Here is a 19253-nt window from a genome sequence, read left to right on the forward strand (position 1 = left end):
GGTTCCAGTGCAGGAGGGAGGGGGGGAGGGCTCCAGGCTGGGCCAGGGGGTTGGGGTGTGGGGGAGGTGGGGCTGGGGATGAGGGGCTTGGAGTGCAAGAGGAGGCTCCGGGCTGGGCCCAAGGGTTGGGGTGCAGAAGGGGTGTGGGCTCTGGCTGGGGGTGGGGCTGGGAATGAGGAGTTTGGGGTGCAGGAGGGGGCTCCAGGCTGGGTCAGAGGATTGGGGTGTGGGGTCCTGGCAGCACTTACCGCGATTCTCTGAAGCAGCCGCCAGGTACCTGCCATCTCTAGGCGCATGAATGGCCAAGCAGCTCTGTGTGGTACGTGCTGCTTTCGCACCCGCAGGCACTGCCCCCTGCAGCTCCCATTGGTCGTGGTTCCTGGTCAATGGAAGCTGTGGAGCCGGTACTCGGGGCAGGGGCAGCACATGGAGCCTCCCAGTCTCTGGCTGCCCCAGTGCCTAGGGGCCACAGGGAGCCGGCAGCTGCTTCCAGCAGCTGCACGGAGCTAAGGCAGGCAGGGAGCCTGCCTTAGCCCTGGGCCTCCACTGCACTGCCAACTGGACTGGTATAGGGGAGCGTAGTGTACTCCTAAAGCCAACTAATCTTGTTGTCTACCACTTCAGAGCTCACCTCCCTTCCAACACTACAAAACAATTTAATTTAGTCTTACAGCAAGGAACAAAATCACTAGTTGCTTCCAAACTAAACCACAATTCATGCCCAGCTGGGTAGAGTTGGGAAAAGTTTCTCATCTGGGAGGATATTTTGCCAATAATTATAATAAGGTATTGAACTGTTCAGAACCAACTATAATCTCTCAGATACTTTTAGTTATCTGCACACTGTCTTCAAGACAGAGCTAGAGAACAAGTAAGAGTCTCACAGAAATACAAACTGAGAAATCTCTTTCAGTGTGGATGGACTCCAAGCAATTCATCTCTGAAATAGTTTCTTCATGCTCCATGCAGTGAATTCTGAGAATAGAAACTCAATATTATGTTGACTAATGATCATTGCTTTGAGATGTTGCAATATCCAACCTCATTCCCAATGTGCTATAGATTGTCTGCCTCAAGTCTTTCTTTAAACAGCTAAAATTCCTTATATAACATAGATTGCAAAGTAGGACTTGCCATACTAGGTCAGAATGGTGAACCATCCAGTCTAGTACAGTATTCTGCATCTGGCAGAAGCTAATAGATGCCTCTGAGGAAGGGGTACTCCTGCGGGAATTTTACATCACTGCACATGTGCAAAATTCATGACCTCCGCAGATTTCTTTGCTCCTCTGCAGAAAAATGATTTCTAACAGGGATGCAAAAGGAAGCCACAAGAGTGGTCATGTGCCCCTCCCTGGCAGTGCAGAAGGTCAGTTTGGGTGCCCAGAGCAGCCGGTAGAGACATAAATCACTGCCGGGACAGGAGGGCTGGGCAGTCATATGTGTAGGGTGACCAGACAGCAAGTGTGAAAAATCAGGACGGGGTGGGGGGTAATTTGAGCCTATATAAGAAAAAGACCCAAAAATCACGACTGTCCCTATAAAATCAGGACATCTGGTCACCCTACATATGTGTGAGAGAGAGAGAGACACTCTGTCCCTCTTGCTCGCTATTGTGGCATGCTTGGCGTGGAGGAGCAGGGCTTTGGGGTCTTTCTGAGGAGGTAGGTGTGGAGCAGACTCTGCCTGCTTAGTGAATTGTTCCCATTGTTCTTAGTGAATTCCCCCAGGAGTATAAAACAGGTGTAAAAATTTTAAAACTCCTTTACATTGCCAGAGTGGTGTAAAGGAGCCTTATTGTAAAAGACAGTGTGGCTTTAGAAATGCTTATGGCGCTTTAGTGATTAGAACCTGTCTAAATTTTTGGACTGAAAATTTTTTGTATCAAATTGTGTTCCACAAATTGTTTGCTACTGACCTTTCTGGAGATGGTCAGTAGCCAATATAAATTGTGACTTCGAGTCCCCAGCCCTCACTTGCTCTTCAGTTGTCTATAATGTAACACTGAGCATATGGCTGCATATAGTTGTTAACTAACAACTAGAAGAAAGGATCAATACTAGCTACATTACTATTAGAGAGGATTTGAGGATTTCCTCCAATGCTCCCTACTACCATTCGACAGCCGTTGTATTGCAGTTTAAATAAATTACCAAAACAATTGAAACCAGCATGATTATATTGTTATTTTGACAAATAAATTTCGCAGAATTTTAAAATACTGTGCACAGAATTTTTAATTTTTGATGCAGGATTCCCCCAGGAGTAAAAGGGCAACAAATCCTGTTGTGGACAATTATGGAATAATCTGCCCATGAGGGAAACCTATTCCTTACCCCAGGAAGTTAGTGACTGGTTTATTCTAGGTGACTGCATGAAGGCTTATAGCCCTGAAACAGTTTTAATCTTAGCTAATGCAAGCCTGGGTGTTCTCACTTCACTGTCCATACAACTAGCCCTGCCCTTCCATTTTTCGCTCTGCCGGCTCTGGATCGCCGAGGCAGAGCGTTCCACAGGCCTATCCCGGGGGTGCAAAAATAGCATTTCCTGGTGCCGGTTTTGGCGTGCGCTGGGGGCTGCTGCTCCCTGCAGAGCCGCCTGGCCCCGCGCCCCCTGTTCGCTTCTCGCTGGGTGCCAGTGGAACATTCCTCACCGCCTCTCCCCCCTGCACAGCCAGCGGCACCTTCCCGGGCATGGCGAGTCACGTGGCGCGCCCCACGCTGGGCGTGGGCTGTGTCACATGACACCACTTTCCCCTTGGTGCCTGCGCGTGCCGGCTCGGTCCGTCAGTCAGTGCGCGGCGGGGCCTCGCAGCAGGATGAGTGTCTCGCGCTGGTTGTTGCTGGTGGTCGCTGCCGCCGCGGCGCTGGCCGAGGACCCGGTGAGCGGCGCGTGGGGGGCTGCGGCGCGGGGCATTTCCCCGCGGGCTGCAGCTGTCGGTGCGCGGCTTCCCCCTCCCCCGGCGGGCAGGTCCCTCCGGGCCTTGCTGGAAAGCGCCGGGCCGGGCGAGGGCTGCCCCTGCTTGCGGGAGGGAGCGCGGCCCTCGCCGGCTCGGGCGCTCGCTGGGGTTGTGCCGCCTGCACCGTTCTCCTCGCAGGCAGGGGCGGCCCTCGCCTGATGCTGCCCCTGGGTCCCCGGGGGGGGGGCGGGGACACGGAGCCTTGGCGGTGGTAGTTGTGTGCACGGGCCGCACCTAGCTAAGCGAGGCACCGCCCCAGGCTGAGAGGGGAGACAGTGGGCTGCCACGCCTGGGTTAGTAGCAGGTAGGTGGGAGGTTTAGGAGCCTGGGAGTCAAGCTGGTCTCATTTGCTCTTGTAATTGGTATTGGTCTAAACTTTCAGAGTGGGGTTCCCGAAGCCGGGCACCTCGGTTAACCAGCCTGACCACCTAGCATTGCACAGCTGCAGTGCCTCTGACTGCTTCTCTTCGTATCCTAGCCTCTTTGGCGTTAGTGGAGGCTGGGGGTGCTCAGCCCTTCTGAAAGTTAAACCACTTATCTAGGTACTAAATTCTAGGTGCCAGGCTCATAAACTGTAGCCCTTGTTAATGATGGAGATGCTTGGTGTTTTACTGTGCAGAAAGTGGTACTGTCCAATCTACAGTAAGATCAACTGATTTTTATCCTGTTTTGTGCGCTGCTGAAGTTACAGGTTCATCTCCTCTTAACTATTTGCCCCCAAACCACTCTTTGTGTGGGTTACTGTAAAGTATAGCTTTATTCTGTAAAGCAGGAGGTGGCTGGGTCTGTTCATGCTGTTTGGTGAGACCCTGAAACAGTTAACTAGTAGTTGTGTTGGTTAAGCAGAGTGATTTAAATGTGCAGATCTTTATTGGGAAAACTTGATTATTCTCTGTAGAAGGCTATAGGCAGAAAACCAGTATTCAAATGAGATCTTTTAGGAGTAATTAGTAGTAGTTATTAGTCTGCTTTCTATGACAAAACATACAGTTAACACCTTCCCTGGGTTAGGAAAAGTACAGACAAGATAATATGCAGAGAAACAATGGTGACCTGTGGAGAACATTTGTAAGACCTAGCTTTCCCTACTCAAGTTAGTGGCCCAAGGAACTTTTCTGAATTGAAGCTTGGATTTTCTTCAGTGGGAAAAGAAAACACTTGAAGGTTTGGGCAGTAGCCAGAATAGCAGAAATCTATCCAAGCTAGTTGAACTCCTAGCTGATAAATTTACACAAATTGGCTTTTGTGGTAGCCCTGTGCAGCTGCCCTGTAACTTTTGTAACCTTCGTACACCTCTGAACTAATCCTTTCCATACCTGTAACTTCATTTCAGTAGTAGATTAAGTAAGTTACATGTATACATTTATGAAGCACTTTGGGATACTTTGAGATAAAAGTGATCTATGTTTGGATTATAGTTTCTAGAGACCTCATTCAGAATTGGGACCTCATTGTGCTAGGAACCATGCAAACAGTGATAACTTAAATCCCTGTCCTGAAGAACTTGGTCCTGAAGCCCCATCTTGAAAATGTATGAGAGTAACTTAACTTGGCATATGTGAGTAGCCTGAACTCAAGAAGACTACTAATGTGTAAGGTAACTCACCTGTGTAATAAGTATTTGCAAGACTTTGGCCTAATTAAAGACAAGATGCAACAAGTGGATGCCTTATGAATCACAGCAGCTGCCGTTCAGCACACTATGTTTAAGTCCTGGATGTTAATTTTAGATCATATGTAACCACTTCAAAATATTCTGTTTTTTAAATTTAACAAATTTCAGTAATGGGCTATATGAGAGCGAGGCCCTTTATATATTTTAGATTACTTGATTAATAAGCTATTGTCCTGGCAGTTTTCCTTGTGCTTGCAATGATTATTTTGCATATTTTATTTACTTAATATACACTTCTGACTTTTCATTTGTTTTCTTTCTTGTATGAAAGATTAAGTTGGCAAAGGCTTCTTGATGAAATACTGCAGTACTACACACAAACATACCAATACTGTTTTTAAAATGTGAAAGGAGGGAAGAATCTCAAGAGGACTGCATGCTGTGTTTATTTGTAGTGTTATATAGAGAATTTAAGATAATTTCCTTTTAAACCATTAAGTATGGCTACACATTTTTATTTTTAGAGGGAGTGAATACCAAATTGATTTTATATAAAATGGTTACCAATTTTTAAACAATTGTTTAGTAGCGTAAATTTGTACTGTATTTTAGAAGGAAAATATATCAAACAATAAACAATCCTAAGAATTCCTGAAAATCTCTACTACTGAGAATAAGGAATTCAGGAGGAGAAGTCCTATTGACTTTAATAGGATATCTTGAAAATCTCTGCTAATACAGTTAGGGCAAGTTCTTTGTTTTAGAAGAGTCCACTTTGAATTCTCCCTAGTCCACAGCAATTTACAACAGAACAATTGCTTCCTTTTATGACTTTCTGTGGTCTAGGTAACAGTTGTCTTGTTTCAGAAGTGAACCTTAATTCTATTACCATATCCTTTTTCAAAACACTGGAGTGACACTCTTCACTTTTGTCTCAGGACATAAAATGAATTAAAGACATGCTATGTAAGCAGAGTTCCTCATTTTGATTGTTTTCCTCTTAAGTATTCTGTATCAAGCATGCTGACATTGCATATGAATGAGCTCACATACTCAAACTCTAATGTATACATGACTTTTTGATGCAACTGCAAGGTCTTGTTGAACAAGTGATCATATCTCCAAATACAAAATGTGGCCTCCACCAGTACAAATATTTGTAATAAGTTTATAATGAAAGTATTGCAAAGGTAATTAAAGGGGGGCAAAGGGGAACTTAAAATCCAGCCAGATTCTTAGATCCTGATCTTGCAGTTGACTGCACACAAGTGTATCCTTGGGGCTCCATGTTGACATGGAGCATGCTGCTGTAGTGGCTTAGGCCTGGTCTACACTAGGACTTTAAATCGAATTTAGCAGCGTTAATTCGAACTAACCGCTCAACCGTCCACACCAGGAAGCCATTTAATTCGAACTAGAGGGCTCTTTAGTTCGAATTTGGTACTCCACCCCGAGAGGTGGAGTAACGCTAAATTCGACATGGCTAGTTCGAATTAGGCTAGGTGTGGATGGAAATCGAACTTAGTAGCTCCGGGAGCTATCCCACAGTGCACCACTCTGTTGACGCTCTGGACAGCAGTCCGAGCTTCGATGCTCTGACCAGCCACACAGGAAACGACCCGGGAAAATTTGAATTCCTTTTCCTTTCTGGACAGTTAGAATCTCATTTTGTGGTTGGACATCGGGGCGAGCTCAGCAGCACCAGCAGCAATGCAGAGCTCTCCAGCAGAGGAGTTCATGTAATCTCTGAATAGAAAGAGGGACCCGGCTTAGACTGACCGGGAACTCTTGGATCTGATCGGTGTGGGGGGGCGAGTAGTCTGTGCTTTCGGAGCTGCGCTCCAACAAACGGAATGCAAAGACCTACGAGAAGGTCTCCAAAGCCATGATACAGACAGAGGATACAGCCGTCATGCAACGCGTGAAAATCAAGGACCCCAGACAAGCCTACCAAAAAATCAAAGCGGCCAACGGATGCTACGGAGCCTGCCACCACTGCCCCACCAGTGACCATGGACTCTGATGATGGGACAGTGTCGACAGACAGTTCCTCGACGATGTTCACGGACGGGGAAGATGAGGAAGGGTTTGTGGAGGACGAGGCAGGCGACAGCGCTTACAACGCTGGTGTCCCCGACAGCCAGGATCTCTTCATCACCGTCACGGAGATCCCCTACCAACCCTCCCCGGCCATGAACCCGGATCCTGAATCAGGGGTAGGAGCAGTCGGTAAGTGCTTTAACCATGTTAACTTTTATTCTTAATATAACAGCAATCTGAAGTGTGTGAAAAGGAGGTCTCTGTATATATGGTGATAGAACAGAAATCCTCCTGGGAGATCTCCACGAAGCTCTCCTGCCGTTAATCGATAAGCATCAGCAGGAGGTTCCTGGGGAGAGCTGCCTTATTGGGTGCTCCGTGATAGCACACTTTTCCGCGCGAGGCTTTCATGCGGTATTCAGGGAGCACTGCCTCCCAGAGCACGGCTGCATAGGTCCGTGGTTCGTGCTAGATTTCACGCAGCATGCGCTCTCTATCTCCTTCAGTGCCCGTCCTCACGGTTATCTCGCTCGGAGACTCCTGCATCTAAGTAGGGGAATTACTGTAATGTTACGCCTGGTCCAAAGTATTTTTAATAAATCCACGGACAGACGGCATAGCACAGACTCAGCACGCAGCTGCGTGACGAGCGTAACGGAAAGCCAAAGAATCAAATGGACGCTCATGGAGGGAGGGGGGAACGAGGACGCAAGGTATCCCACAGTTCCTGCTGTCTCCGAAAAGCATTTGCATTCTTGGCTGATCTCCAAATGCTTCTAGGGTCAAACACAGTGTCCGCGGTGGGTCGGGGCATAGCTCGGCAATTTACGCACCCCCCCCGACCCCCAGAAGTTAAAGGGAAAACAATCCTCTGTTGACTCTTTTACATGTCACCGTATCTGTACTGAATGCTGCAGATAGACGCGCTGCTGCAGCACTCAACAACATCATCCTTCCTCCCACCCCGCCATGGGTGGCTGATGGTACAATAGGACTGCTACCCGTCCTCATCATCAGCCTATTGGCACATGGGGCAGTGCAAAAGGACTGGTAACCATACCAACTTGCTTGGGACAGGTCGATCAAGGTCGCCTGGTCCTAATTTTTCATGGTAGATGGTGCAGTATGGCTGGTAACCGTCCTCATCATTGCAACAGGGGGCTGAGCTCCATCAGCCCCCACCCTTCATTGTAAAGAAAAGATTCAATTGCCCCTGGACTAGCAGAGGGATGATTGGCTCCCTCCTCCACACCCCTTAATGTCATCTCTGGACTATCATTGCAGCTGGAGGCTTCCTTCCATTCATTTCTCACAAACGACGACCTGTGTCTTATTCATGCATTCTATATTACTTCATCACACAAGTGGGGGGACAATGGTATTGGAACCCAGGAAGGCTGGGGGAAGAACGGAATGAACAGCTGGGGTTGTTTCAGGAGCACACCCTGTGAATAGCATTCAGCTCAAAATTTATGCATGATTGGCCAGAGAGCAGCTGTGCTCTCTGGTTCTATGATACAGTGGTTCTCTAGTACAGTTGCCCATATTCTAGGCAGGACTGATTCTATTTTTAGATACCCAAAAAGGAGGGATTGACTCGGGGAGTCATTCCCAAATTTTGCTTTTGCGCCCCTGGCTGATCGGCCAGGGGCACTTATGACAGCACCAAATGGCGCAGTGCAAAAGGACAGGTAACCATGACCATCTTATTACCGTCTTCTTACCAGTTCATGGTATGGTAGACGGTACAGTATGCCTGGTAACCATCGCTGCTGTCATGCAAAAGCAAAAGCATGCTGCTGTGTAGCGCTGCTGGTCCGCCTCTGTCAGCGGCATCTAGTACACATACGGTGACATACACAAAAGGCAAAATAGGGTCCATTGTTGCCACGCTATGGCGTGTGCCAGGGCATTTCATGGAAAACGTGCTCGAAATGATTGTCTGCCGTTGCTTTCCCGGAGGAAGGAATGACTGGCGACATTTACCCAGAATCCACCGCGCAAATGATTTGTGCAACAGCAGGCACAGGGGTCTCAACAAAAAATTCACAGAGACAGCCTAGACTCAGTTAATTGTTCGCAAAAAAGTATCTTTGCAAGGAATTCACTAACTGTTTCCCATCTCACAGCTTCCACTGTCTCCAGACCTTCCACAGCATCCCCCTCGCAGAGGCTGGCGAAGATTAGGCGGCGAAAGAAAAAGACAAGGGACATGATTTTCGATGAATGTGTGGGCTGCTACCTAGCTGAGGCGGACCAGCAGAGGCAGTGGAGGGAGAAAGTCTCTCTGTACCAGCGCTCACACAGCGAATGGGAGGAGAGGTGGCGTGAGGAACACAAGCAGGCGACTCAAGCAATGCTTGTACTAGTGAGGGAGCAAACGGACACGCTCCGGCGACTTGTGTATGTTCTGCAGGACCGCTGCAGGACAGAGCCTCCGGCAGTATCTCTGCAACCGCCCTCCCCTGCCACAAAGTCACATATCCCCCTCACCCTAAATAACCAGGAGGATGCCCGCCCTGGGCCGTGAATACTGTCACTGCACCCCAGCAGAGTGCTCAAGTAACCAAAAGCTCTCATACCCTACGTTTGCATAAGTCCTTCCCTTCCGGACTCAAACAAGTCCCAATCCCAGTCCCATCCCATAACTGTGTACTTAAGTAATAAAAATACTTTGCTGTTAAGTACTGTTTCCATCATATTTTTTCAAAGAAGACTGTGTTTGAATGGGGTGCGTGGGGAAGTGCGTTGCTAATTGCATAGGACAGGCACCTTTCCCAGGGTACAGACACGGGGGCCGGATCAGCAGCGGGTCACACACACAGTGCAGTCAGTAGGCACCGTGGTCGGTATGGGAGGTGGTTTCCAGGGTCTGTGTGGGCGGTGGGGATGTAACTTTTTAGCGGGGGAGGGCGGTTACAGATCTTATACAGCGGTCCTTGTTCTGGACCGCTGAGTCACGCAGCAGAGGAATCTGTATCCGTCCTCCGCCACAAGGCCACATAGCCCCCCGCACACAGAATCCCAAAAAGGAGGGATGGCAGGCTCCGTTGAAACAAGCAGTCCGGCAATGCGGACCGCTGTAGGAGCAGGAGCCTGTCATTCCTTGAGTTTAGAGGCGGTCTTTACATCAGCGCACACCCTACCCACCACAGTCTGCGTTCCAGTTTCAACCCTTTAACGAAAAGTCATGAATAAAGAAACCTCTCCTCAGTAACAGTGTGACATGTATTTTATTTTTACACGTGTCTTGGAAGTGGGGGAAACGGGGAGAACGGGGTATTTAACCGAAGAGGAGAGTCAACAGTAACTGGGTAAAGAAACAGGGGCAGGTTCAGCTTCTCTGTAAAGAAACTGAACAGTCACAGGTCACGCTGCTCACTGGTATTTGAAGAGTTCCTTGTCGCTGTCCCAGGCGCCTGTATAGGGCTTCATGAGCAAGTGCATTAGCGGGCAGGCTGGGTCACCGAGGATCACTATAGGCAAATGCACATCCACAACAGTTATTTCGTGGTACGGGAAGAAACTACCTTCCAGCAGGCGTCTGAGCAGCCCACAGTTCCTGAGAACACACGCATCATGAACCTTGCCCGGCCATCCGACGTTCATGTTGGTAAAACGTCCCCTATGGTCCCCCAGTGCTTGCAGAACCATTGAAAAGTAGCCCAATTTCTCAGCAGCTGAATGTGGAAGAGGTGGACGATAAAGTGCGAGGAGGAGAAAACGGCGAGGATCGCAGCGGGCTCCATGCTTGCAGTGCTGTGGCGTCCACGCTGTCACTGACCAGAAAAGTGCACGAACAGATTGCCCGCAGGCGCTTTCAGGGAGGGAGGGAGTGAGGGCGTGATTGACGGTTCAATGACGACAGTTACCCAAAACCACCCTCGACACATTTTTTTCCCCCAGCAGGCATTGGGGGCTCTACCCAGCATTCCAATGGGCAGCGGGGACTGCGGGAACTGTGGGATAGCTTCCCACAGTGCACCGCTTCCAAAGTCGACGCTGGCCCCGTGAATGTGGACTCAGAAATTCGAATTAGTGTATTTAGTATGGATACACAAATTTGACTTCATAAGGTCGAATCCACAAATTCGAACTAAGTTGATTCGAAATAGTCTTGTAGTGTAGACAAGGCCTTAGAGGCACTAGTGTGAAAATGTGTTGGGGGAGGCTGTTTTGAGATGTAGCAGGAGAGTTGGTGGTAAAGTGGATGACTATATGACTCATTTTAATTTGTGTGATTCAGTTTCTTATAAAGAACTTCAGGTTTCTCTTTGATTTGATGCAGATACATTAGGTTAAAGTATACTTCATACCACTGGCAATCAAGCTGGTTTCTCTGTCACTAGTAATAAATATTATATAGGGGACATGCTTTCAGTTACAGCTGCGTAATCCCATTGTATTGAGAATTGCACAGGTTGTAACTGAATGCCTTCAGTGAGTTGTACATGTGTAACTGAGGGCAAAACTTGGTCTTGCAATTTCAGCTTAGATAGAACTGAAAGCAAAAGAAAATTGGGCTCACTTGCCCTATCTGTGTTGGCATGCTGTTAAGTTTTGTATTACTTGTTACTATTATTCTGAAGGATGAAAAACATCAGTAGGATTATTACAGCATGGCAGAATACTGCCTTGTAATGGGAGAGGTAAAGAAATTGTTTTATGGAACATAGAATTCTAAGCTGTCTTTAGTTACCAAAAGGATGCAGAATATCAATTAGTCCGATAGCTTTTAATGTGATATCTTTAATCTATAAAGTACTATTCGATGTTATAGTAGTGCAAAGGGAGATTACTAGGAATAATAAGATTAGGTAAGGGGACTCTTAGACTGATCAGTGAGGAAAACTTCCAGAAATTCTGGAGTACAAAATATTCTTTCAAGGCAGTGATGAAATCTCTGTTGCTTGGAATGCTTAGAATGGACAATTTGCACTTATAAAGTTCATCTGGACATTTAAATAGGCTGGGCTTGAAAAGTTTATTCAACTGTTACTAATCTGGACACTAATGCTACTCTCTACAGTGACAAATGTGGCACCATAGCTCCTGCAGTTTACAAGAACTAAAACAGCTTTGTTCTGTATTTAAATGTAACTGTCAGCTTTCTATTTAATAAACTTAAAGTAAATGGATGAGTGACTCTTTTGGACTCCCTTTCTTCATAACTTGGCTTCACTCACTTTGATCATGGCATATGTTTTCTATGTTGTCTTTCATCTTACCTTTTTCCCTGCATTATCTTTCTCCATTTTTCCTTCTATGTCACCTCCACAATCTAACGTGTTTCTCACCCTCTCACATACATTCATGTACACATGAGATTTGGAAAAACTTTACCCAACATCTAACCGTCAAAACAAAACCTGGTAGCAAAAGGTTGGTAAGAAAGATGCAGCCTGTCTGGGCCAATGTCCAAGCAAGAAGCTATCTTATCTCCAACCAAAACTCCCTAGCTATTGAGAGAGAGGAAAGTATAGGAATTTTTACAAAGATGCTGCTTCAGGCCCCTGCTTCCAGGCTACACTTTTTGTAGCAGCCTCTGATTAAGTGTCTGACATACCTGAAGTCCACTTTCATGGCTTCGAAAAGGAAGAGAAGATCTTTGTCTGCTAAGAGCAGCTTGACTGTTAAGAGGAGAGGGTGTATCTCCTCTATCCTTCCTCCAACTTCATGATAGTTGTGAAGGAAAGAAGCTTCATGATATTACCACACTAATAGCTCCATACCTGCTCCTAATTTCATTCTGTTGCTGGGAAATGTTTGTCGATTTCACTGCTGTTCCAGAGAAGCTTCTGAACAGCAACAATGAAACTACAGTCTTGTCAATTTCATGCTTTTGCTTAGGAAAGCTGTGAATAGTAGATGCTCTGGAACTTCCTGAAGATCTGGGAACATCAGTGTATGTTGGTTCAGGAATGGAAGGCTATCTTTGTAACTCTCCACCTAGAAACTTGTTTTGTTTGGAAAGTTAAGTTCAAGAAAACAGACACCATACTTGTTTTAAGTGTGGTTTTTTTTTTTAAATATTAACTCTTACATAACACGCACAATGACTAACTGAAAGACTAGAAAAAAGTCACTTGTTTGTTTTTAAGTTTATTTCCTTTGAGTACCCACAAAGGACAGTTTCGCATCCCAACCCACCCCACCCCTCTTTGATTATGTGGGTTATTTTACACAACTAGAGAAAGGGGAAGCATTTTAAGAGTGATTATGGAACAGCCAAAATTAGCTTGGGGGTATAGCAGCATATATAGGACCTGAAACACCAAACTTTAAAAAAAAAATTTTTTTTTTATTTCAAGCTAATGTCCTATTATGTTCGATTGGCTAGAGGCAATAATGTTTCCTCAATTAGTATAGACATGGCCTAGGTTACCATATTGAGCTTCTTATCAACAAAAGGATTCTGGAGTATCCAGCTGTCACTTAAAAAACAAAACAAAACAAAAAAACCACAACACAATTCCCCAAGAAGCCAAATTTCCAAACTGAAATTTGTCATTTTGCTTTAACAGTAGATCACTAAGAAGCAGTTGTGCCCATTGCCTGGAAGTCTGCAAACTTACAATGTTTACCTAGTTTTCTTTTATAATTTAGTTATAAAGGGATAATGAGTTTTTAAACAATGCTGACAACAAAACAATGGATTATTTTGAGATACTTGAATATTTTTCTGCTTAGCAGTGTTTTTCAACCAGACATCTATTTTGGAAGTGGCACTGTACTAATTGCCTGACCTAGTTCTGATTTTGCTTTATCTGTTAAACAGAGATGTATGTGATGGAATATTTCCTTTTTTAGTATTGTGAAATGTTAGTTTCACAAGATATAGTTTGGCTGTTCAGAATTCCGACCCCTTTTAGCCTTCTCGGTCACCTGATGTCTACAGCTAGCTTCCTTATTTTAGATTCCTTAATTTTGTAGTTAGCTTCTGTAAGTTTGAAATTTGTTTTACCATTGTCTTAATTAGGAAGAGGTTATAACAACTGCACACCATTGTTTTCATGCCCATGAACCTGCATACTTGCTATAGTCACATCTAGCATGAGCTTTGATTCCCCTCATAAAGTTTCTTCCCAATCACTCCAGACAGAAAGAATACAAATGTATTACTTTTATTTAGTGCTCTGCTGATTGCTGTTCTTAGCTGTGACTATATAGTGACTAGGACAACAGGGTAAATAAGCAGCAGCTGCCTGCCAAAGGGTAACTTCTATGATAGGTATAAAATCTCTTTGCTAGATTAATTTGTTACAGATCAAAAATCCTCACACCAATTATATTGCACAAGTATTAAAAATGTTAGTTAATTAAATGTCCTGTGTTCTTCTATAATACCATGGAATAACTTGTAAAATAGAAGGTACCTTGCACAGTGTCACAGGCTAGTTGAATTTATGAATCTAGAAAGCTGAAGATGAGTTGCCCAAGGACAACTTGCGTCTCCATCCAGATTGTTGAACATGGATATGCTGGCTGTCAGTTGTTTAGTCTGAGTGAGTTGTATGCCCATTTGTCAAGGACAAACTTAATCTTTCTTACTGGTGCAACCAAATAAACTGCAAATAATTGACCATCTGCTTGTTTACTTGTAAATGGCATTTGTTCCCATAAAACACTTTGGGGTGCACTTGTTCTGTAGGGCAAAGTGGGGTGTGCTTGGGTAAACAAAATTCAGAAGCAGGCTGGTATTTTTTTTCATTACTTCTGTTAGCTGGCTACACTTACAAGTCAAATGAGGTAAGTTGCCAGAGTGGAATAGCTGGTGCAGCACAGGATTGGGAGTAGGGAGACTTGGGTTCTGACCCTGATGCTGATTCCTAGACTTTGCTATACTACAAAAAGTAGTCATTGCTCACATTGGGTGCAGCTGTTATGCTTGGGATTATGCTGGCCGTTAATCAGTTTCGATATTGGTGCTGAATGTAAAATTAATTAAATGGTGCCAAATGTAATTTGCCCTTGGCTACATTGCATTTAATCCATATTCAGCACCAGTTTAGCTGCACATGTCAGTAGTAGGTAATGGCTGTACCATATAGCAAGCTCTTATGACTTAAGGCACACCACTTAATTTGTATATGCCTTTGCCACCCATCTGTCATACAAGGATAATATCAAACATGCCTATCTTGCATGTGTGTGGTGATTTACTTAACACTTCTGAATTATTCTGACCTCTTAACAGAATGCTTTGTAAACGCTAAGTGCTATCACTGGCACCTCTGATCACAGTAGGAATAATCAGTTAATATATAGGATTAAGTGCAAGCCATTAGCTTGTCCACTAAGCAATAAATAATCTTAAATTCACTTGTTCATCTTGGACTACCAAAATATGGGATTTTTTCCTAGCCTGTTATGATTGCTCAGCTAACTAACTAGTTAGATTATTCTTTGATAAAAGTATGAATGATTCCCAAGCACCCGCTTGTGTCTGAGCATCTTAAGGCCAGGGTTACTGTCCCACTTCCTCTGTCAGGCCTTTTAAGGACTCTACAGCAGGCTCTCTTACTTCAACATCACCCCTCCTTGGAGCCCATTTATTACAAAAACATCATGCAAATAATCCAGAACAAAAATCCCAAAGCATCATCCATCTATCACCACCAGTGCCTCTAAATCCATTGACATACCACATACCACACTTCCAGTGCCTCTTTGGTCTTCTCCTGGCCTTCTGCCAGGATAGCCACCCAACCCTTCTACCTGGAGTACAACCCCACTATTCCCTGTCTGCTGGGAATTCATCCATGTCAGGAGAACATACCTGACTCCTGTCCTGTTAACTTTTTTCTAGGTCTCCAGCATGTAGATCTCATTGGGTAAACCCCTCTGTTGCACCCTTGCCTTCAGTCTTCTCTGGTCCTTGGTTTCAAGCTCTCCAGCTTGGAAGTCAGTAGGTAACTCCCTTTCCAGCCTGGGGAGGTCAGCCAGTGAACATGTCTGCAGCTTTTCCTCAGACACTGTCTTCCCTATGTGCTTCTCCCTGATCCTTTATAGCTGCATGTGCTGTCTGGTCCCCCTAATTGGTCAAACTGGAAGCACCTGTACTGGCACAAGGGCGCTGGACATGCTTCATTTAAAAGGACCAAAAACCTAAGACTACATAGCATATTAAAAAAAATCAGCTAACCAAGAAGCAGGTTTAGGGGGAAAAAAAACACCATACATTCTTAAACAGTACTGTGTTCTCTTTACAGTTTGGAGAAGACTGCAGAAGTAAAACATATCCTCCTGCAGGACCAACGTGAGTAACTCAAATTACTGATCCACATTACAGGAAAACAGTGAATGGGAGTGGGGGGAGAGGCAGTTTAAGCTTCTGGCTTGCTCGCATAACAGAATCAAACAAACATCTCTTCCATAGTTTTGGCCTTGTACTTGGTATAGCACAGTTTTATAAACTTGTATAAATATGAACGTTGGTATTTGTTTTTCAGATTCAAAGGGACGGTTCCAACATACATCATAAATCTTGATTTACCTCCCAGCAGAAGATGGGATAAATTGCTGAGTGACAAAAAAATAGAGGTATGAAATAAAAGCTTTTGCTCTTAAGTTTAGCTTTAATAACTTATATACAACTTTTTCATGGAGACTCACAGGAAAGAATGAGTGGGAAGAATTTACCTTTGAAATATTTAATGACTAATGTTTCTAATTCCAGTGTTCCGTACCTAAACTGGTCTGACTTAAGGTCTTGACCGGGGGAAAAAAATAAATGGTTGTTAAAGTAAACACTTTCTTCCTACAAAATGTTTATTCTCAAACTGGATCTAACATAATAGAAGGTAAGTTAACTAGCAATTAGAACACTTTGCAGAGTGGTGTTTCCTGAGGTGGACTTCATTTTACTTATCAACTTTTTCTCCTTAAATCTAAACATATTTATTATGAGGGAATTGTGCCAGAGTGACAGCTTTCTGGGGGCTGAAGTATTCTATCCACAAACACAGGATACAGCAGCAGTAGTCTTAACTTTCCCACTGATCCAGTCAGTATGCCTCCTTCCTAATTTGGAGAAACTGGCAATGTTTGTCTCTCATCACTAGCATCAGATTATCATTTTTGCTTTTATCATTTCCTATATTAAAATGCAAAAGTTATCACAATCTTGAACTCTATTAACTTCATTTTTGCCCTTCTAGTTGAAGACTGTAATTCAGAGTATTAAAAATATAGCAGATGCATTCATCCCAAGTGGCAAAGTTGTTGAAATAGTGGATACTAAGTTGGTAAGTATCTTCAGTGTCTGTGGGGTTTTGTTTTGTTTTTAAAAAACATCAAACTGCATGCCCTAGCCTCCAGAATGTAGTCCTAGAATCCATAGAAATGTAGGGCAGGAAGGGACCTTGAGAGGTCATCAGGTCCAGCCTTCTGCACAGAAACAGGATCAAATACACCTAAACCATCCCTGACAAGTTTGTCCAACCTGTTGTTAAAACCTCCAGTGATGGGGATTCCACAACCTCCCTTGGAAGCCTATTCCAGAGATTAACTACTCTTATGGTTAGAAAGTTTTTCCCTTGCTGTAGATTGTCTGTTACTTCTCCAGAGACTGAGACTTCCGATGTGATAGATACTTATTCTTAGTTTAGAAAACTTATTTTCTGGAGTTTAAATTCTATCTGAAGCCAAATGGTAAACTGAGGAAAAAATTATCGCAAGTGTTCTGTTTTGGGGGAATTTTTATGAATTCAAGGAAGTTTGAACTTAGTCTTCCTATCCAGTAGGAAAATTCATACGTGATTGAAAATGACTTGGTCTCTTTGACTTATTGCAATGCTGTTTTTTTCTGCTGTGCTGTACTACTCCTTAGTCAGTTCCTTTAGTTTATTGAATGTGGCATAAGTGTCTGACCACAACAGCACTAGTGAATTTACCAAACGGTCTTGATCAGAGTCCATTGTTTTGGACTAACAGGAAAACTGTGGCCCCTCCCCTTTAACTACTAACAGATATATGAAGTATTTGAATAATTCACGAGCGTGACAAAACTGAATTGAAATAGTACAGTTTTGAGCAGCAGCAGTAATATCTGGAGTTAAAAGTACCATTTTACTACGTGCAGTTTTGCAAAGGGTAAAAGGGACAATAGCAAGAGAAATTGTGGATGGTGGTATTGATTGATAAGTCTGCTGATCTGTATTGTAAGAGACATGTCTGTGTACCCTGCAATTTCCCTTTTATCCTTTGTACATTTTTAGACCTTCTCAGCTGCTAGACTGATTGAAATGATTATTTTTTAAACTCTTAAGATAAGGAGACCACATGAGCAAGACATAAAAGGCATTTCAGAATCACTAGAAGTTAGATTCTTTGGGTCAAACCTTCAAGCCTGGTTGATCCAGGCTTGTTACAGCACCTGAGCAGGGAGCAAGATGACATGGCCACATACGCTAGCTGTGCTCGAGCTAATGTGCTAAAAATAGCAGTGTGGCTGTTGCAGCATGGGCTAGCCACCCAAGTACAGACCTCGGGGGTCAGGCAGGCTTGTACTTGGTCAGCTAATTCATGCCATAGCCCAGGCTGCTACCTTAGAGCTAATGTGTGTGTGTCTGTCTTCCTGGACTGGGAAGTGCACTCCCAGTTGCAGTGTAGACATAACATTAGACAACTCTGCTTGCCTCATCCTGAAGGCAGCAGGAGGCCAGGTCTGTCCCTACACAATTTACAACAGTCTCATGTCACTAGATTAGAAGGCACTGTGGCTACACCCCATCCTACTTCCTCTCACTCCAGTTTGCCTCTGCGGCAGAGAATGGGTGGTGTAGCTAGGGATTCCCCTAATCAGCATTACTGTGAATGGTGCCTGGGACTTATGTCTTGGTCTTAACGGTGACAAGACTACACTTATCTCCCTATTACTGTCTGTGGTCTCAAATTAACTAGACATTGTGCCCATCTCCATTGTTTGAGTGTAGAGATTTTAATAAACTTAATTTGTATTCTTAAGGTGCTTCCTTGCCTTTCAATTTCTTCCACAAACCCCTCAAATATTTTCAGAGATATTCAATATCCAGTTTTATGTCCGCCTAGAAAGATGTGCTGATGAGGAGAGAGTCTCTGTTTAGAGACCAAGATATTATTCATCTTCAGTTACAAGTTTTTTTTTTTTTGTCCCTCAGGTTCGACTGATTTCCACCCTTCCCTACCCTTTCAATGAAGAGCTCAAAGGGATTGCAAATGCTTCAGGCATTCCTTTGGGTAATAATTTAAACATTTCAGTTCTATAATGTCTCAATCACTGATTATTTTTCCCCTTTAAAATTGCAGTGCATTTATCACATTAGCCTACACTCCCTGATTATTCAGTGTATAACTGGTAATTTAGTGAAGCACTTTGTGATGCTTTAAATGAAAACATTATCTGTAGGAACATGACCGCAAATGACACTTGAAAGATTGCGACTTGTAACCCTTCTGTCCAGCCATGCCCTCTCCCTGATGGTCTTGTGAAGCAGATCTTCTGCTGGGAGATATGGAAGCTGTCAACCTAGGACTGCTAGAAGTTGTAGCACTCCTTTGGTGAGAGTTCTTTGCCTTTCTGTACACCCACTCCCAACGTGCCAAGAGGGGCAGGATAGGATTGCTTGTGGGACTTTTCTCCCCAGAAAGGCATGTGTA

The 19253-nt window shown here is 44.4% G+C and overlaps 1 protein-coding gene across 1 annotated transcript in view; it reads left to right on the forward strand.

The window, feature by feature from the left end:
• The first annotated feature begins 2725 nt into the window (after positions 1-2725).
• Positions 2726-19253, forward strand: part of ASAH1 (N-acylsphingosine amidohydrolase 1) — a 30174-nt gene continuing 13646 nt past the window's right edge. The window contains exons 1-5 of the mRNA XM_045017761.1: positions 2726-2881; positions 15827-15873; positions 16067-16157; positions 16775-16861; positions 18755-18833. Coding sequence (XP_044873696.1) covers positions 2741-2881; positions 15827-15873; positions 16067-16157; positions 16775-16861; positions 18755-18833 — 445 coding nt within the window. The 5' untranslated portion in view covers positions 2726-2740. The remainder of the gene's footprint in view (positions 2882-15826; positions 15874-16066; positions 16158-16774; positions 16862-18754; positions 18834-19253) is intronic.

This window comes from Mauremys mutica, chromosome 5 (assembly GCF_020497125.1).
Source record: "Mauremys mutica isolate MM-2020 ecotype Southern chromosome 5, ASM2049712v1, whole genome shotgun sequence".
NCBI classification, from domain to species: Eukaryota; Metazoa; Chordata; order Testudines; family Geoemydidae; genus Mauremys; species Mauremys mutica.